The sequence below is a fragment of the Leucopleurus acutus genome (assembly GCF_964270905.1).
Source record: "Leucopleurus acutus genome assembly, chromosome: 6".
NCBI classification, from domain to species: Eukaryota; Metazoa; Chordata; class Mammalia; order Artiodactyla; family Delphinidae; genus Leucopleurus; species Leucopleurus acutus.
In genome coordinates, this window is record NC_139149.1 from 116,146,680 (window position 1) to 116,161,702 (window position 15,023).

At 63.4% G+C, this 15,023-nt stretch overlaps 1 protein-coding gene across 1 annotated transcript; it reads left to right on the forward strand.

The window, feature by feature from the left end:
- Positions 1-908: 908 nt before the first annotated feature.
- Positions 909-9,413, forward strand: KLHL30 (kelch like family member 30; the record flags this gene model as incomplete). The annotated part of the gene is made up of 7 exons (XM_082840685.1): positions 909-1,682; positions 2,977-3,112; positions 4,999-5,085; positions 5,621-5,776; positions 6,934-7,122; positions 7,653-7,798; positions 9,162-9,413. 7 exons carry the CDS (start codon positions 909-911, stop codon positions 9,411-9,413), a joined length of 1,740 nt encoding a protein of 579 aa, XP_082696811.1.
- Between the last annotated feature and the right edge of the window lie 5,610 nt (positions 9,414-15,023).

The window sequence follows — 15,023 nt, forward strand, 5'->3', positions numbered from 1 at the left end:
ATAAAGAAATATGCACATCATTAAATAAGCCCAGAAAAGGATCTGCTGAATCAGGCAATGTGAACGGCGGCCGCCCCCCAGAAAGCTTCCTTTGCCTTCTTTTCTTTACCAACCTACGCCCAGTGACGTGTAACCTGGGGGTTCAGGGCCCAGGCCCCCGAGCCTGGTTCCCCATGTCTGAGCTGTGTGGTCTTGACAAGCGACCTAAGCCTTTTTTGCTTCTGTCTCCCCACTTGTCGAAGGGACTCAAACAGCACCCAGCTCTCGGGGTGGCCGCGAGGGCTGAGTGATGAGTATTTGTGCAAAGCTCAGGATGGGCCTGGCACGTGGGGGGCACCATGACAGCACAAGCTGCCGTGGAGACGTGACCTCTCAGCCCCTTTCACCGCCAGCCTCTTAATCAGCACATGAGGAAGCTGGGATCAGAGAGGGACGTGGCTCACCCAAGGTCACCCAGCAAGGTCATGCCCAGTGAGGACCTATGGGGCAGAAACTATTCAAATGCCGATGCTCTCCCCAGCAAGGTGGGATCTGGGAGCAGAGGAGGCCACTTGGGGGTTTGGGGGTCCACAGGGATCCCCGCTCCAGGAGGAGGTATGGAGGGGGGCTGAGGCTTGGTTCCCTTGCTGGCCTGTCCTGCCCTGATCACTTGACCACGACTAGGTCTCCCGCCCGCTCGGAGCCTCAGCCTCCGCACTGTAACCCGGGAAAGACACTGCCTGCCTTGCAGGGCTATGAGGATGGCTTAGCTGAGAGGCTGGGCGAAGCGCTTCACACACAGTTGATGCGCAGACCGACGGTCGGGTGGATGGGTGACTCGGGCTGAGGAGACCGTCCCCGTGGCTGACCGTGCTGGCTCCTCTCCCTAGGAGCCCGTGGGGACGCCCGTGAGTAGTTGCCCCGCAGTCATGGTGTGGAACGTGGACGACCTGGACTTCCACCTGCCCTCGCACGCCCAGGACATGCTGGATGGCCTGCGGCAGCTGCGCTTCCAGCCCAAGCTGGCGGACGTCACGCTGCTGGTGGGTGGCCGGGAGCTGCCCTGCCACCGGGGGCTCCTGGCGCTGAGCAGCCCCTACTTCCACGCCATGTTCGCGGGCGACTTCGCCGAGAGCTTCTCGGCGCGCGTGGAGCTGAGGGACATGGAGCCGGCCGTGGTGGCGCAGCTGGTGGACTTTGTGTACACGGGCCGGCTGACCATCACCCAGGGCAACGTGGAGGCGCTGACCCGCACGGCCGCGCGCCTCCACTTCCCCGCCGTGCAGAAGGTCTGCGGCCGCTACCTGCAGCAGCAGCTGGATGCCACCAACTGCCTCGGCATCTGTGAGTTTGGGGAGCAGCAGGGGTTGCTGGGCGTGGCTGCCAAGGCCTGGGCCTTCCTGAGGGAGAACTTTGAGGCCGTGGCACAGGAGGATGAGTTTCTGCAGCTGTCCCAAGAGCGGCTGGCCACTTGTCTGGCCGGCGACCTGCTGCAGGTGCAGCCGGAGCAGAGCCGGCTGGAGGCTCTGCTGCGCTGGGTGCGCCACGACCCCCAGGCCCGGGCCACCCACCTGCCCGAGCTGCTCGGCCTGGTGCACCTGGACGCCGTGCCCCGGCCCCGCGTGCAGCAGCTGCTGGCCACGGAGCCGCTGATCCGGGAGTCGGAGGCCTGTCGGGAGGCCCTGTCCCAGGGCCACGAGGGGGTGAGTGACGGGTGGGGAGCGGGGAGAGGCGCTCCAGAGACCCCACCGGCATGGGGACTAACAGTATGATGGGGGTGTCCCCAACCTTGCAACTCTGCCTCCCTTGGGACGGTTACCTGTGAGGGGGTCGCAGTTCATCCCCAAGTACAGGTTGTGCCCCTGGGTGTGCCATACCTTGGACGTGAGGGGAGGGGGACCCCAGAAGTGGTCATTCCCAACCCCTGTCTTGAAGGAGCCCACAGCTTGGTGGGGACAAACCTGGAAACACACCTAAGGCAGCATGAGAAAGGCCAGCGCTGGACTGTGGGCATCCTCAGAGGGTCAGGCAGTCACGGAGAGCTCTCCGGAGGAGGCAGCGTCTGAGTTGGGCTTTAGAGGAAGGATAGGAGCTTGGCAAGGGGGACAATAGTACAGGAAGACGGCACAGCTTGCGCCCAGGCAAGGAGCATGGACAGGCGTGGCAGCCGGCCACCCCCTGCCCCTTAGGGAGCTGCTCAGGTGTTCATCGGGTGCGATTTCCTGTCTGTGCTGGAGGTGGGCCGTGGGTGGACAGGTCCTAAGGAAGCGACGGGCCAGGGGAGCCGAAGTCTGCCCGCTGCCAGGCAGCCTCGCTCGGAAGGGCTTCTTAGGAGCCACGCCAGCGGACAAAGACGTGGCTCAGGCCGGTGGCGGGGTGTGTGGTGGCAAATACTAACCGCTCCCCCGCCAGGCCCCGCCAGGCACAGAGGGCGGCCTCGCGCTGGAGCCAGCTAGGAGCCCCGCCCACTAGGTGGTCACCCTGTGACGGCGGGTGGTGGGAGGGCAGGTCTGAGAGGCAGTGGGACCCCGGGATCCTGGGAGCTCTGGGCGGTGGCTCCTTACCCACCCAGGTAGGAACATCCCAGCATTTCCTGCTGGGCCATCCCAGCGCGACCTGCCACAGGCTGGCTGGGGAGCTGGGCTCCTGGTGGGGCGGGGAGCTTAGGTGGGGAGCTGGGGAAACGTACGGGCCTTGGCCGCTCGAAGCGAGCAGGTCTCACGCGCAGGCACACCAGGACCTGCTGCCCCCGCCTCTCCCGGCCCTGAGCGCTTCTTACCGTCGCCGGCACGGCGTGTGGACGTGTGTGTGTGAGTGTGCACCCACGCACAAGCACACCTGGGCACGCACGCGCTGCAGCTCGCCCCGCCCTGTCACAGGGCCACGCGGAGGGCCCACGGCTGCCCCCAAACGCCCCGGCCACCCCTGCCGCAGAAGCCACCTTAGCGGCCTGCCGGCGCCCGGGCGCCTCTGACCCCAGCCCTCCCGGCCCCACAGGCGCTGCTGGGCCTCCCGCGGGAGCTGGAGGAGGTTCTGGTGGTGGTTGGCGGGCGGGCGCTGGAGGAAGAGGAGGAGGACGCCGAGCAGCTGGCTCCCCGCCCCGGGAACTTCGCCTTCTACGACCCCAAGGCCAGTGAGTGACCGTCCGGCGCCCAGGGCACGGGCACAGCTGTCCCCGCACCGCGACACGGGCTGCACAGAGAGCGGGGCACCCACCGGCCGCGCAGGGGCGGGATGGGGGGCTGCAGAGGAAACCGGGGCCCCCACAAGGGAGGGGGGCTGACCGTGGGGGGCGCTGCGGCCCCCTCTCCCTCCAGCCACAGCCCTAACTTTGGGCCCCGGGGCCTTGGGTAAAAGGTCCTACCGCCCAGACGGCACAGCGTGGGAAGGTGGCTGCTGGCCGGAGTGGGAGGGCGGCCTGACCGCTGCTTCCTCTTGGCACCCCTGCCCTGTGCGCCCAGTGGAACCAGGTCCCAGGGGGAGGACAGAGGGCCGGGGGTGCAGGCAGCCTGGGGAGTGAGAGCTCTGGGTCGGCCCAGTGGGGCTCTGATTCTGGCCTTTGAGCGGGTCTCTCCACCTCCTTGAGCCTCGGTTTCCTCATCTGTGAGATGGCCTTTGTAAGAAGGAGCCAATGGGAAGAGGGGCCAGGCCTGCCGTCTGGATGGGGCCTCTCCTGACCGCAGGAAAGCAGGGTTGAGAGGGCAGCAGGACGGTGGAGGGGCCACACTGGCCCCAGGAAGCTCTTTGGAAAGCACTGCGGAGCTGGCCGCTGTCCTGGGGCCGCACGGCAGGTGGCCACCACCCCCATGGCGTCAGCGGCTGGCGGGCTCCAGGAAGTCCGAGGCCGGCTGTCCCAAGTCAGGGCCTGACGAGAAGGGATTTGGGGGCTGACGTCAGGAGCTGAGCCCAGAAGCAGCTGTCCCTCAGACCCCGAGGGGAGGGGGCAGGGGGGCACTGGCAGGCAAAGGTCTGGTGACCGCTGGGCAGTCCCCACCCTGGGGTGACACAGACATGAGTCAGGGGGACACGCAGTCCCTGCCCAGCGGGCTGGCACCCGGTGAAGCCTGGGGTTTCACATGTCCTGAAAACTGTCGTAAACAGTAAACAAAGTCCTCCCAGGGACATCCCCGAGGCCGAGGTCTCTCCCACAGCCTCCCGCAAGCACCCAAAATGTGTCCATTATAGGACTTAACCACTCCCACACTTGCCTCATTTTGGTTTTTGCAAAGCACCTTCTCGTCTCTTGCTTCAGTTTACCTCATGTAGCTTCGTGAAGGCAGGTCCAGCGCGGGGGCATTACCCCATCCCTCACACTGGGGACACTGTACCTTTAACAGCAGATGCCGTCTGACAGACGAGTCTCCTGTAGTCCCCACGTCCCCGAGAGATGGGAATTAGCCCCATTCTACAGATGAGGAAACCGAGGCTGGGGCTTATTCAAGGCCACACTGCCGGTGCAGAAGAGCTGGGGTCTGGACCCGCTCTGCCCGCCTCGTGGCCGAGTCTGATCCCCTCCACGCTGCCCGTGGGCGCGGAAGGTGCTCAGCACGAATGAACGGATAAGAAACGAGTGAACGAATGAGGCTGGTGTCATATCCCACCTGTGGCTAGTGAGGCCCCTTAACCCACTCCCCCATCGGACTGAGGGGGGACCTGACTCAGGCCCAAGAGGGCCATCGGGGGCCAGTGGGATCTGCTGCAGTGCCGGGGTGAGACCTGGCCTCTGGAGCCTGGACCACTTCTCGGCACACCCTGGGTGCAGTCAGGTGTCCAGTCTGGGTGCCGGGCTCTGAGGGCAGCGTGGGGCACCGGGGGTCTCCAGGAGAGACGGTGCACACGCGGCACCCAGGGCCACCTCAAGCCTCACCCCACCGGGTGTCCTCCCCCACCTCTGCCCTCAGCTGAGTCCCGCCCCTCGGCCCTCCCCACCGGTGAGGGGACATTTCTGCACCCCTAGAGCGGGGAGGAGAGGCCCCCGCAGTGAGCCCAGCCACCCTGACCCCTCAATCTTCTTGCCAGAGAGGTGGATGGCACTCCCAGACTTCCCTGACTACCACAAGTGGGGCTTCTCTCTGGCGGCGCTGAACAACGATGTCTACGTGACAGGTGGGCAGGCGGGCGCTCCCCGCCTTGAGCCAGGCTCCCAGCAGCTTAATCCACAGAGCAGGTCTGACCCCTGAACGTAATGGTCGTGAGAACAAACCCTCGCCCTGCACTCAGTGGGATACCTGCCCGTTTAGTCAAGGCTCTTCCAGACCCTTCCGTCTTGTGAAAGCAAGGACATTTACAGTCCACACGAGGGTGCAGGGAACCGTTCTGTGTTCTGTCCTACAGCCGGGGCCTCCCCAGAAGGAGCTGTGTGATGGAGGGTGCCGGGATCAGTCTTCTGTTTTATGTCTTAGAAGTTGGGGGTCCTTGTAAGGTCTGATTGAGAAGAAAGCTCCCACTGGTGGAGGTTTGAAACCACTGATCATGTTCCGCTTGTTCCTGGGGTGTCCAAGTCACACGGCGAGACTGCGCCACCACGGCCACCCCCTGCCCAGTGTCCAGCAGGACGGAGGCCTGGCGTGGGGGGAAGGGGGCGGGGCCCTGGAGAGCCCAGGCTGGCGGGCGCCCGAGTGGACAGAGCCTCTCCCGGCAGGGGGCTCTCGGGGCACCAAGACGGACACCTGGTCCACGACGCAGGCCTGGTGCTTCCCGCTGAGGGAGGCAGCCTGGAGGCCTGTGGCGCCCATGCTGAAGGCCCGCACCAACCACGCCAGCGCGGCGCTCAACGGGGAGATCTACGCCATTGGCGGTGAGGCCCCTCCCCTCGCCTCCTGCCTCCTTCCGGCCCCTCCTCGCCCTCTGCCGCCTGGCAGACTCTCGCCCCCACACCTGGGCCACCTGCTCCCTGGGCATCCGGGGTGAGGCTCAGACGCGAGCCTTGGTAGCCGGCCCCAGGGTGATTCAATGCTCTCCAGGGACGCAAGAACAGGACAACGAGTCAGTCCCCGAAAGGGACCCATGAGGAGCTGGGGCCTCGAGCTGCCAGCAGGGACGACCACTCCCATCCCAGAAACTTGGGCTCAGCCCTCAGCTTGGGGCCACCTCCTCGGTGACGTCCCTGGGGTGAGGGGACCCACCGTGCCTCCTTTTGCTGTCACCTTTGCCCACACCACGCCCTCAGCCTGAGCCCAGGGCCCAGCTTATCCCCCTTACACCCCAGAGCTGCTGCAAGGAGACGCTAACGGTTAGATAAGTATTGAGACATGAGATGCGTGTGGGAGCTTCCCAAGGCCTCTGGAGGTGACAAGCTGGCCCTGAGGCCGTCCTAGGTGCCCCACCTGTCCTGGCCGGCCCCCTTGCCCTCAGTGGCTGCCGTATCCCTGACCCAAGGGTAGAGGGTACGTGTAGGGCCCAGGGCAGCTCAGGGTCCCCAGGCTCTCAGAGCCCAAGGTGGGCTCCAGGGAGAGCAGGAAGCCCTCCCACCCACGGCTGGTCTATGTCATTGTCACATCCAGAGCGGAGGTGCTGCCTAAAGCTCCATCCACTGACCTCCTCTCTCCCACGGAAGGACCCCACCACGTGAGGGGTCAGGGGGTGGTGACCTCCTGGGGGACCCCGGGCACCTCTCCAAGCGCCCTGGGCTCTGAAATGTTCAGAGAGGCTGGGCTTCACCGTGAGGCCCCATTGCCCACTCTGGAGTCGGGCGGTCCTGGGTCCAGGTGCCCACCCTCATGCCACTGCTTGCAGGTGAGGCCTTGGGCAGACACCCTCACCTCTCCGAGCCCCAGCTTCGCTCTCTGTAAAATGAGGATAAGTCCCCTGCCTCTCAAGGCCGTGCCCTTCCCCTCCTGGGGCGCCCGGAGTGGTCCCTGCGGCCTCTACAGGGCCCCAGACCCTGCGTCTCCAGGAGCCTTCACTCATCCTAGCCCCCTGCAGCCCTGACGCCTCCACGCCTTTCCCCTGCAGGCACCGCTCTGGATGCTGTAGAGGTGGAGAGCTACGACCCCTACACGGACACCTGGACGCCCATCAGCCCCGCCCTCAAGTACGTCAGCAACTTCTCGGCGGCCGGCTGCCAGGGCAGGCTCTACCTGGTGGGCTCCAGCGCCTGCAAGTACAACGCCCTGGCTCTGCAGTGCTACAATCCCGTCACAGGTCGGGGAGAGGGGGCATGGGGCACGGGGAGGGGCCGGGGCCGGGCCACCAGTCCCTCCCAGTGTGGCCGAGGGGTAGGTGGGACCCGGGGGCAGGGCACAGGTGGGATCCCACCTCAGTGAGCGGGAGGGTGGAGGCCCCAGGGGTAGGTGAGGCCGAGGGGGGCAGGGCGCCGGCCGCCACGGCCCCATCAGCAGCGGATGGGACAGTCGAGGAAGGCAGGGGACCAAGGGGGCAGGGGACCAAGGGGGTCACCAGCTCAGAGCCACAGCTCCATCCCAGCCTGGAGGTATAGGGGGCTGGGGGCAGAGTGCCCAGGGCGGGGGACAGGGAAGCCCAGCCCTGGGACTGAAAGCTGTCTGGCTGCTGCATCTGCCTGGAACTGGTCTCCTGGGGACGAGCAGTGGCCCGGACCCCAAGGCACAGTGGGCGCCAGCGTGGGCTCTAGACTCTGTGCCAGGTTTTGGGCCCCCTCGGGAGCCCTGGCCGCACGGTCACCTGGTGACGCGGGCTGGGGCGTGTCCCCGCAGACGCGTGGAGCGTGGTTGCCTCGCCCTTCCTCCCCAAGTACTTGTCCTCGCCGCGCTGCACCGCGCTGCACGGGGCGCTCTACCTGGTGGGGGACAATACCAAGAAGGTCTACGTGTACGACCCCGGGGCCAACCTGTGGCAGAAGGTGAGCCAGCCTCACCTCCCAGGGCGACCCCCACCTGGACCCCCGACCCTGCAGAGAGCAGGCCTGGGGACGGTGGGGTCTGGGGGTGTCGCCGCCGAGGGAGGTGGGGACAGTGAATGGAGACACAAGAGCCCAGAGCCCCCCTGAGGATGAGCGCGCCGAGAACCTCGGGCTGCTGGTCCTGGAGGGTGCTCTGTTCCCAGCACACAGCGCCTGTCCTCCTCAGGGGGAAAACCGGGCTCAGTACTCAGGGACCTATGGACTCAGAGACAGCGCTTCCTTCTTGGTGTCGGCCGGGCCCGAGGGGGAGTGAGTCTCCCGGCCCTGGGGGTGGTCAAGCCAGGGAGGGGATTCCTGAGCTGTGGGGGCGGGGGGCAGCCATTCCTAGGCACCCCGTTCACCCCACCCCCATTGCCGCTACTCCCTCCCTCCTCCATCAGGCCCAGGGGAGGGCGCTGTGGGTGGATCCCTGGGGGCAACGGAGCCCTGGCCTTTCCCCCTGTTTCTCCCCGAGAAGGGGGAGGGACAGTGCCCGGAGCCCGTGGTGGCCTCGGCACTAGCTGGGCCAGCAGGGCAGCAGCAAGGCCTCTGTGATCCTGCTGACCGCAGCTGGCCCCTGGCGTCAGCGCTCAGCTGACCGGAGGCCCCCATTACAGCGGCAGAACAGGTGCAGGGAGGACCTGCCAGGCTGACGCTCTCTTCCTGGGTCCCGTCGGCCGGGCCCGTCCCAGCCCACAGCGTGGTTCTGGGTTGGGTCCCAGCTGTGCGGGGCTCCACTTGGTCCTCCCCGGGCCTGGGGGGTGCCGCCCAAGACCTCTCTCTTCCTGCCCTCCCAGGCTCTTGCAGAAGGGCGCACATCTTTAGCCCTCACCCCGCAGCCCCCATCCAGGGCACCCCTAGGCTACGGGCCGAGGCAAGGGGTGCAGGGCAGAGCGATGGGTCCCATGGGGCACCAGTCAGGGCTGAGGCCACATCTGTTCCCTCCGAGAGAGAACCGCCGAGAACCAGAAGCGCAGCCCAGCCCTCAGCCTGGGAGGGAGCCTGGGGCCAGGCCCCCACATCCCCACCCCCTTTGCCTCCCCAGCTTCAGATGTGAGCAAATTCAGACCTAAGAGAGAAAGAGGGGGGCCGGAAACATCACCCTGGGGGACGCAGGGTGGAGGGGAGCAGTGGGGTGTCTCCACTGAAGGGGGTCTGAGGGGTCCTGGAGGGGCAGCCGGGCTGAGGTCCCAGGCAGCAGGTGTGCTGGTGCCCCGGATGGGGTGCGGGCCGTCCTCTCTGCATGTCCCCCGTCCCACCCCGAGGGCACCGTCACCACCACCCTCCAGTCGCCCACTGGACGCTGACCGAGGACTGTCCACAGGTGCAGTCCCTGCACAGCCTGCATGAGAACGGGGCGCTGGTGTCGCTGGGGGATGAGCTGTACGTGACGGGCGGCCGCTGGCAGGGCATGGACGGCGACTACCATGTGGAGATGGAGGCCTACGACCCCCGGCGCGACGCCTGGACCGGCCACGGCGCCCTGCCCCGCCTCTGGCTCTACCATGGGGCCTCCGCCATCTTCCTGGATGTCTCCAAGTGGACCCAGCCCTTCGGGCCCACCCAGGAGCCCTAAGCCGCCCCTCGGCGCACCTGGAGCAGGCCCGCTGAGCTCCCGCCCCGGGGGACGGCCCCCTTTCACTGTGGTTTGTGAACCAAAGTGTCGCCGTCCCCTCCAGGGCTTGGGTTGGGTTCGGGCCACCGGGGGACGTCAGAGGACACAGCCTTGGTCTCCGCAGCCACCACGCCAAACTCTGAGCTGACCCGCGGGAAGGGCTGGGCCTCTGGAAGCCTGTATGCAGGGAGAAGCCTGTATGCACGGGAGAAGCAGGCAGCTCTACTGCCTGTGGGGTGTCTGAGACCTCAGAGGAAGGAGTCCAGGGCCGGGGGAGCCTTGAGAGAACTCCCGTGCTCTCTGAATACTGGCCGCTCCTGGCTCTGTGTCCCACTGGTGGCTTTTGGAGGACCTGCACAGGTGAGGGTGACACGGAGGCCCAGGAAGCTGAGGCTGTTGCAGAGGGTGGGCAGCACAGAGCAAAGGGCCTGAGGTGGGGTCAGCGCCCAGCCCTGGGGGGCCTGCTTCTGCCTGTCCCACAGCTGTGTGACCACGGCCGGCAGCCGACCCTCTCTGGGCCTCGGGCACATGGGGCTGCCTCGGGTGGGCTGTCTGCTCTCCCTGCCCCCAGCCTTACGTTGGCACCTTGTTTCCAAAGACTGTTTCTGGGGACAAAGGAGACCCAGCTTTTTCTGTGTCAGCCGCAGGAGGGCAGCACTCAGAGGCTCTGAGGGAAGGTGGTGGGGCGTGGCAGGAGGAGAGAGGGTCCTCCCACCCGCTTGGGCGCTGGGGGCAGAGGGGGCAGTAGGGCTTCCCAGGGAGGCGAGCAGCGAGAGCCAGGACCCCCCCTGTTTCCTGGGGAGATTTGCTTCTAAACAAAGGCTCTTCATCAAAATGAAGGTCCCCAGACGGGGGCCCACAGGGGCGGGGGTCCTGCAGGGACTTCGGGGGATGGCCCTTGGGCGCTTTGGTGGTTTGCGCCCAGGCGGCCTCCTGAGTGAGGAAGACCAGCACTTGGGGTGACTCGGGTGGCTCGCGCCTGCCCAGAGCCCCCCGACTTGGACTGGGTCCCCTCGCGGGGCTGGCTCGGCCGCCCTGCTCCTTCCACCTCATCCTGAACAAGGCCAAGTTTGTAGCCAAGGGGATGATGAAGGACTCCCACTGGGTGCTCCGTGGGCCAGCCCCTTTGACACAGGCTCTGTCAGGGGACACAGGGCTCCAGATGGGGAGCTCTGGGTCCAGCCTGGCACCGAGCAGCTGAGGCCTCGGGTACCTCCCACCCCCTCAGGACCCGGGTTTCCTCTCCAGGACCAGCCCACAGGCTCCTCTGTGAAGGCATCAGGGACCCAAGGGACCTTTGCCATCCCTGGTCCTGAGGAAGGAGCCCCTGGTCCCTCCAGCTTCTATGGATCCAGACCCACTTTGCTCCCAGACCTGAGCCCTCACAGCCATGTCTTACGGGAGAATTCAGTTGGCCCCAGGGCCCAGACAGAGCGGGGCCTGCTGAGTGTCTGCTCTCTGCACCTGAGGACACGTGGTGGGCTGGTGGCCTGGGCGAAAATGAGGATGAAGGTTTCTGGGATCCTTGAATCTTTCCTTAAGAAAATCTTCTGAATTTTCAATCCAGACAGTGATTGAAAGCGCTGTTTCAAAACAAAGACTGAACGTGTCAAAGTGGACTTATTTTGATGACAAATGGGTAGTTGAAAAGGTGGTGTTCTAGGAGAAGACCTGCTTTCTGCCCCACTTGCCCCCACTGCACTGGGGGGCAGTACTTGGGGTGGGGGAGCATAGCCCACCCCAGGGCCTTGTCCTCAACTTTGGGGCACCAAACCGCCCGTCGTCTGATCAGCAGAGCTGGAATCGGGCCCCTCCAGTTGAGTGATGGAGAATACTTTAAGGAGGAGCTATTTCCGAGGTACGGGCAGGCTGAGGGGGACCCAGCAAGGGCTCGAGGAGCTCCCAGGGCTACCGACGGTGGGGAGCTGCCACCACCCCTTGGCCTCCAGGGCCGAGCAGAGGAGATGCAGACCCCAGAAAGGGAGCTAGAGGGAAAGGGCTGCTGAGGAGCTGGGGCCTTTGCTAGAGGAACGCAGCCACTGCCACTGCCCCAGTGCCTCCCACTGGCCAAATCCAACCAGAATCAGAGGAAAGACAGGCCACTGACACAGTCTGTAGTGGCCAGCCTGCAGGGGCAGAGAGCAGGTGGAGAGGGGTGGACAGGGCACCAGGATGGGCACGCAAGATCTCCAGCACACAAAGCAAACACAAGAGATTCTCGTGTAAGATGGACACTCATGTACTCATTCAAGCAAGGATGGTCGTGGAGAATCCAGGCCTCCTCACCCCTTTCCAAAGCCCCCAGAAATCAAGGCTCATCAGAAGGCTCGGGGCTAGTGCGGAATCTAGAAAAGGGAACAGGTAACCCTGGAACACGTGCAGACGCCAATCACTCTCAGACCCACGGCAGGTGACCACCCGCCCCACTCCAGAACACTCGTGTGTGCGGGTGGGTGCGTGCTGCCTTTCCCTCAGACCATGCTGGGTAGACGGAGACACTTCCAGTGTCCTGCAGTGACAGACCCTGTCTGCAGTGACCACAGTGCTCTCAGCCGCCAGGCCCAGCACAGCTGAGCCAGGGGTAGCTCCCTTTGCTCCCCAGATGAGCCGGGGTCTGGGGATGCTTCTAGCCATTTCCACTGGACTTGGATTTTCCAGTACCTCCTAGACAAGACCATTTCATTACTGAGCATCTTCCCTGTACCAGGCAGGGACAGGGATTGCTGGAATCAGCCAGCTGACATTTGTAATTAAATGGACTGGTCAAATGACAGTTCACTGTAGTCCATTTAGACCACCGCACCAGTTGGCTGGTTGACCAGGTGGCCCAGTGGAAAGTATGCGTATTAACCTGGACTCTGGTAGTGGCTGAAGAACGGGGTAGTTTCAGCCACATACAGCGTAAGGATGTCCACTCCTCCAGGGCTATGTCATTCATCTTTGATTCCCAGCGCCCAGCACAGCGCTGGACACTCAGGCTGAAGCGTAGCTGCCGTTGCTATGTGTGCAGGACCAGGTACACAGGAGAACAGCCGGGCATGAAGCGGATTAATTGAAGAATGGAATAGACTGTGATGAGGTTCTTCATGGAGAAAGTAATTGCCTGTTTGGCATGAACACCCTAGGAGGCAACGTGATGTCCTCAAAGCTAATAGACTGTCCTAGGAATTACCTCGGTCACAATCACATTTAAGAATGTGCTTCTTCCCACAATGGCAAACGGAGCCATTGAGAGCCTACCATCTTGTAATAAACTAAGAGGTGGGCTAAGGCCTAATTTTAAAATGAATCTCTTGAAAACATGGAAATAATTAGCAGAAAATAACCCAAGAGACCCTCTTGGTGAGAGGTGAGAAGGAATGCTTCCCCTGAGCATTAGACCTGAGGTTGCCCACGGTCCCATCCAGGAAGTACATGCAGGTTCCCAGCACTTGTCCCTGTGCTTGGCACGCAGCAGGAACTGAGTCAACATTCATTGAATTGAATTGAATCTGTGGGCTTCAGAGTTACTGACCTCAAGTTGCGGGGCCTGGATCTGGACGAGTTTTCATTTGGTGGCTACGTGACCTCAGGCCGATCCCAAGACCTAGCCTCAGTTTCCTTGTCTGTGCAATGGGGACAATCACGTGACTTGAAAATTAGATGATGTCATGCTGGGAAGGCTCCGACGGACAGCAAAGGTTGCCCGCCTGTATACCGGGAGGCCACACAACAAGGTTCCCATTGTTTTGGGGGGCAGAGGGAGCTTTGATTCCCATGACTTCATCTGCAAAGGTCCTTCCTTTGGAGGAAGAGAGAAGAGTGGGAACAGCCTGACTGCAGCAGGCCGCTGGGAAGCCAGGGCTGAGGCCGTGACATGAGGGCCCAAGAATGAGGATTAGGTTTCAGCCAGGCATGAAGGCGCGTGGGGGAGGCCACCTCGAGCCCCGCCCGCCCCCTCCTGCGCCACTCCATCCAGTCCCTCCTCCCTGGGATCCATTAACTCACCCTCAGATGCCACCCTCACTCTGAGCCCACGGGAGGCTGCTGCAGTGGAAGGGCCCCCAGGGTCATCGGAACCTTGTTTGTGGTGGTCGTTGAGCTGCGTGAGGCTTTGCTAAGCTTCCCCCTCCTCTGCGTAGAGGCCGTTTCTGGAATGCGACCCCAGAAACCTGCAGGGAGCCCCACCTGAAGGCCCCAGCCCTCTGTGCTCTCCTGCCCCACGGCCAGGCTGTGTCATCACCTCCGGAGAGGGTTACTGGAGGCTGCACAGCGCCAGAACGGATTTGATTTGGGCCCTCTGGCAGGCCTATGACATCATTAGGATTGTTCACTGTTTGGGAAAATAACTGTTTTTCACATAGCAACCGCTCCTGTCCTCAATGCTGGCCTTGTGAGGGCTGGGGCTCCCTACTGTGAGTTGGAAATGGTGTCACAAGACTATCTTAAAGATCACGTGACCCAAATCTGGTCCCTCCCTCCCCACACGTCCTCACGTGACCCAAATCTGGTCCCTCCCTCCCCACACATCCCCCTGTTGTTGTGCCCATTGTACAGAGCAGCAAACTGAGGGTCCGGGGGATGAGGGCCTAAAGGCCCTGAGGTGTGCCTCCTCCAAAGCCTCAGAGGGCCGTGTGAGGACCAGGTTTGCTGAGCAGACCCGCGGCTGGGTGTGACCTGGGCTCTGACCGTGCTCTGCCATGGCCTCCATGGCCCAGGGCCTCTGTCTTCAGGTAGGTCTGAGGGCACCTACCCTCCGCGCCCCCATGATGTGATGTGATGACCCTCACTGCTCAGGCAGCGAGGAAGGCAAGCAGGCCTCGCTCGTGGCTCCACACAGGACCTGCCATGGACTCAGCTCCTCCTAGAGCAGGCCCTGAGGACATGTGCATTAACCCCAGCTCTCAGCCAGGGAAGCTGAGACTCCAAGGAGCTCGAGGACAGGCTGGCCACCCTCAGGTGAGGGGCAGAGCCCAGGTGGAGCCCCTTTCCCACCACATCGGGCTGCCCCCCTGGACTTCCATCCCCCCAGGAAGGGAAAGCTCGTGATGAGCCCCCTGGTTCAAGAGTGGCAGCCGCACGCATTTCCCTGGGCTCCCCTCACAGCCAGACCCCCATAGGAAACCCCACACCTAAGGGGTTCCCGTCCCGGAAAAGACAGAGCTGTATTTTCAATAACCTTCAAGTTCACCAGCAAGAATAGGCAGGACCCTGATGGGCAAAACATGTGGCTGTGAAGATGTGACCATGCCCAGGGGGCCAGAGGGCCCAGCCCGGCCCCAGCCCCGAGCCCAGGCTGTGAGTCCCTAGCGAACCCTCATCTCACTGGGCTGACCAGTGAGAAGTGAATGAGGTGCTGGATGTGGACAAGCTTTTTCAGAAACATGAAGGTACTGTTCACAGAGCTGCATCTCCTGAAGACAGAAGCCCCTCTCTGCCAGCGGACTGTGGGTTTCAACGATGAAAACACCCCACACTTGGCATCCCATGGTCCCAGATGAAGTCTCCCCCGCAAAATGAAAGTGAACAAAATTTTAATACCTAACGCTGAAGCACACGCCCAGCACACACACACACACGTCATTACAAAGT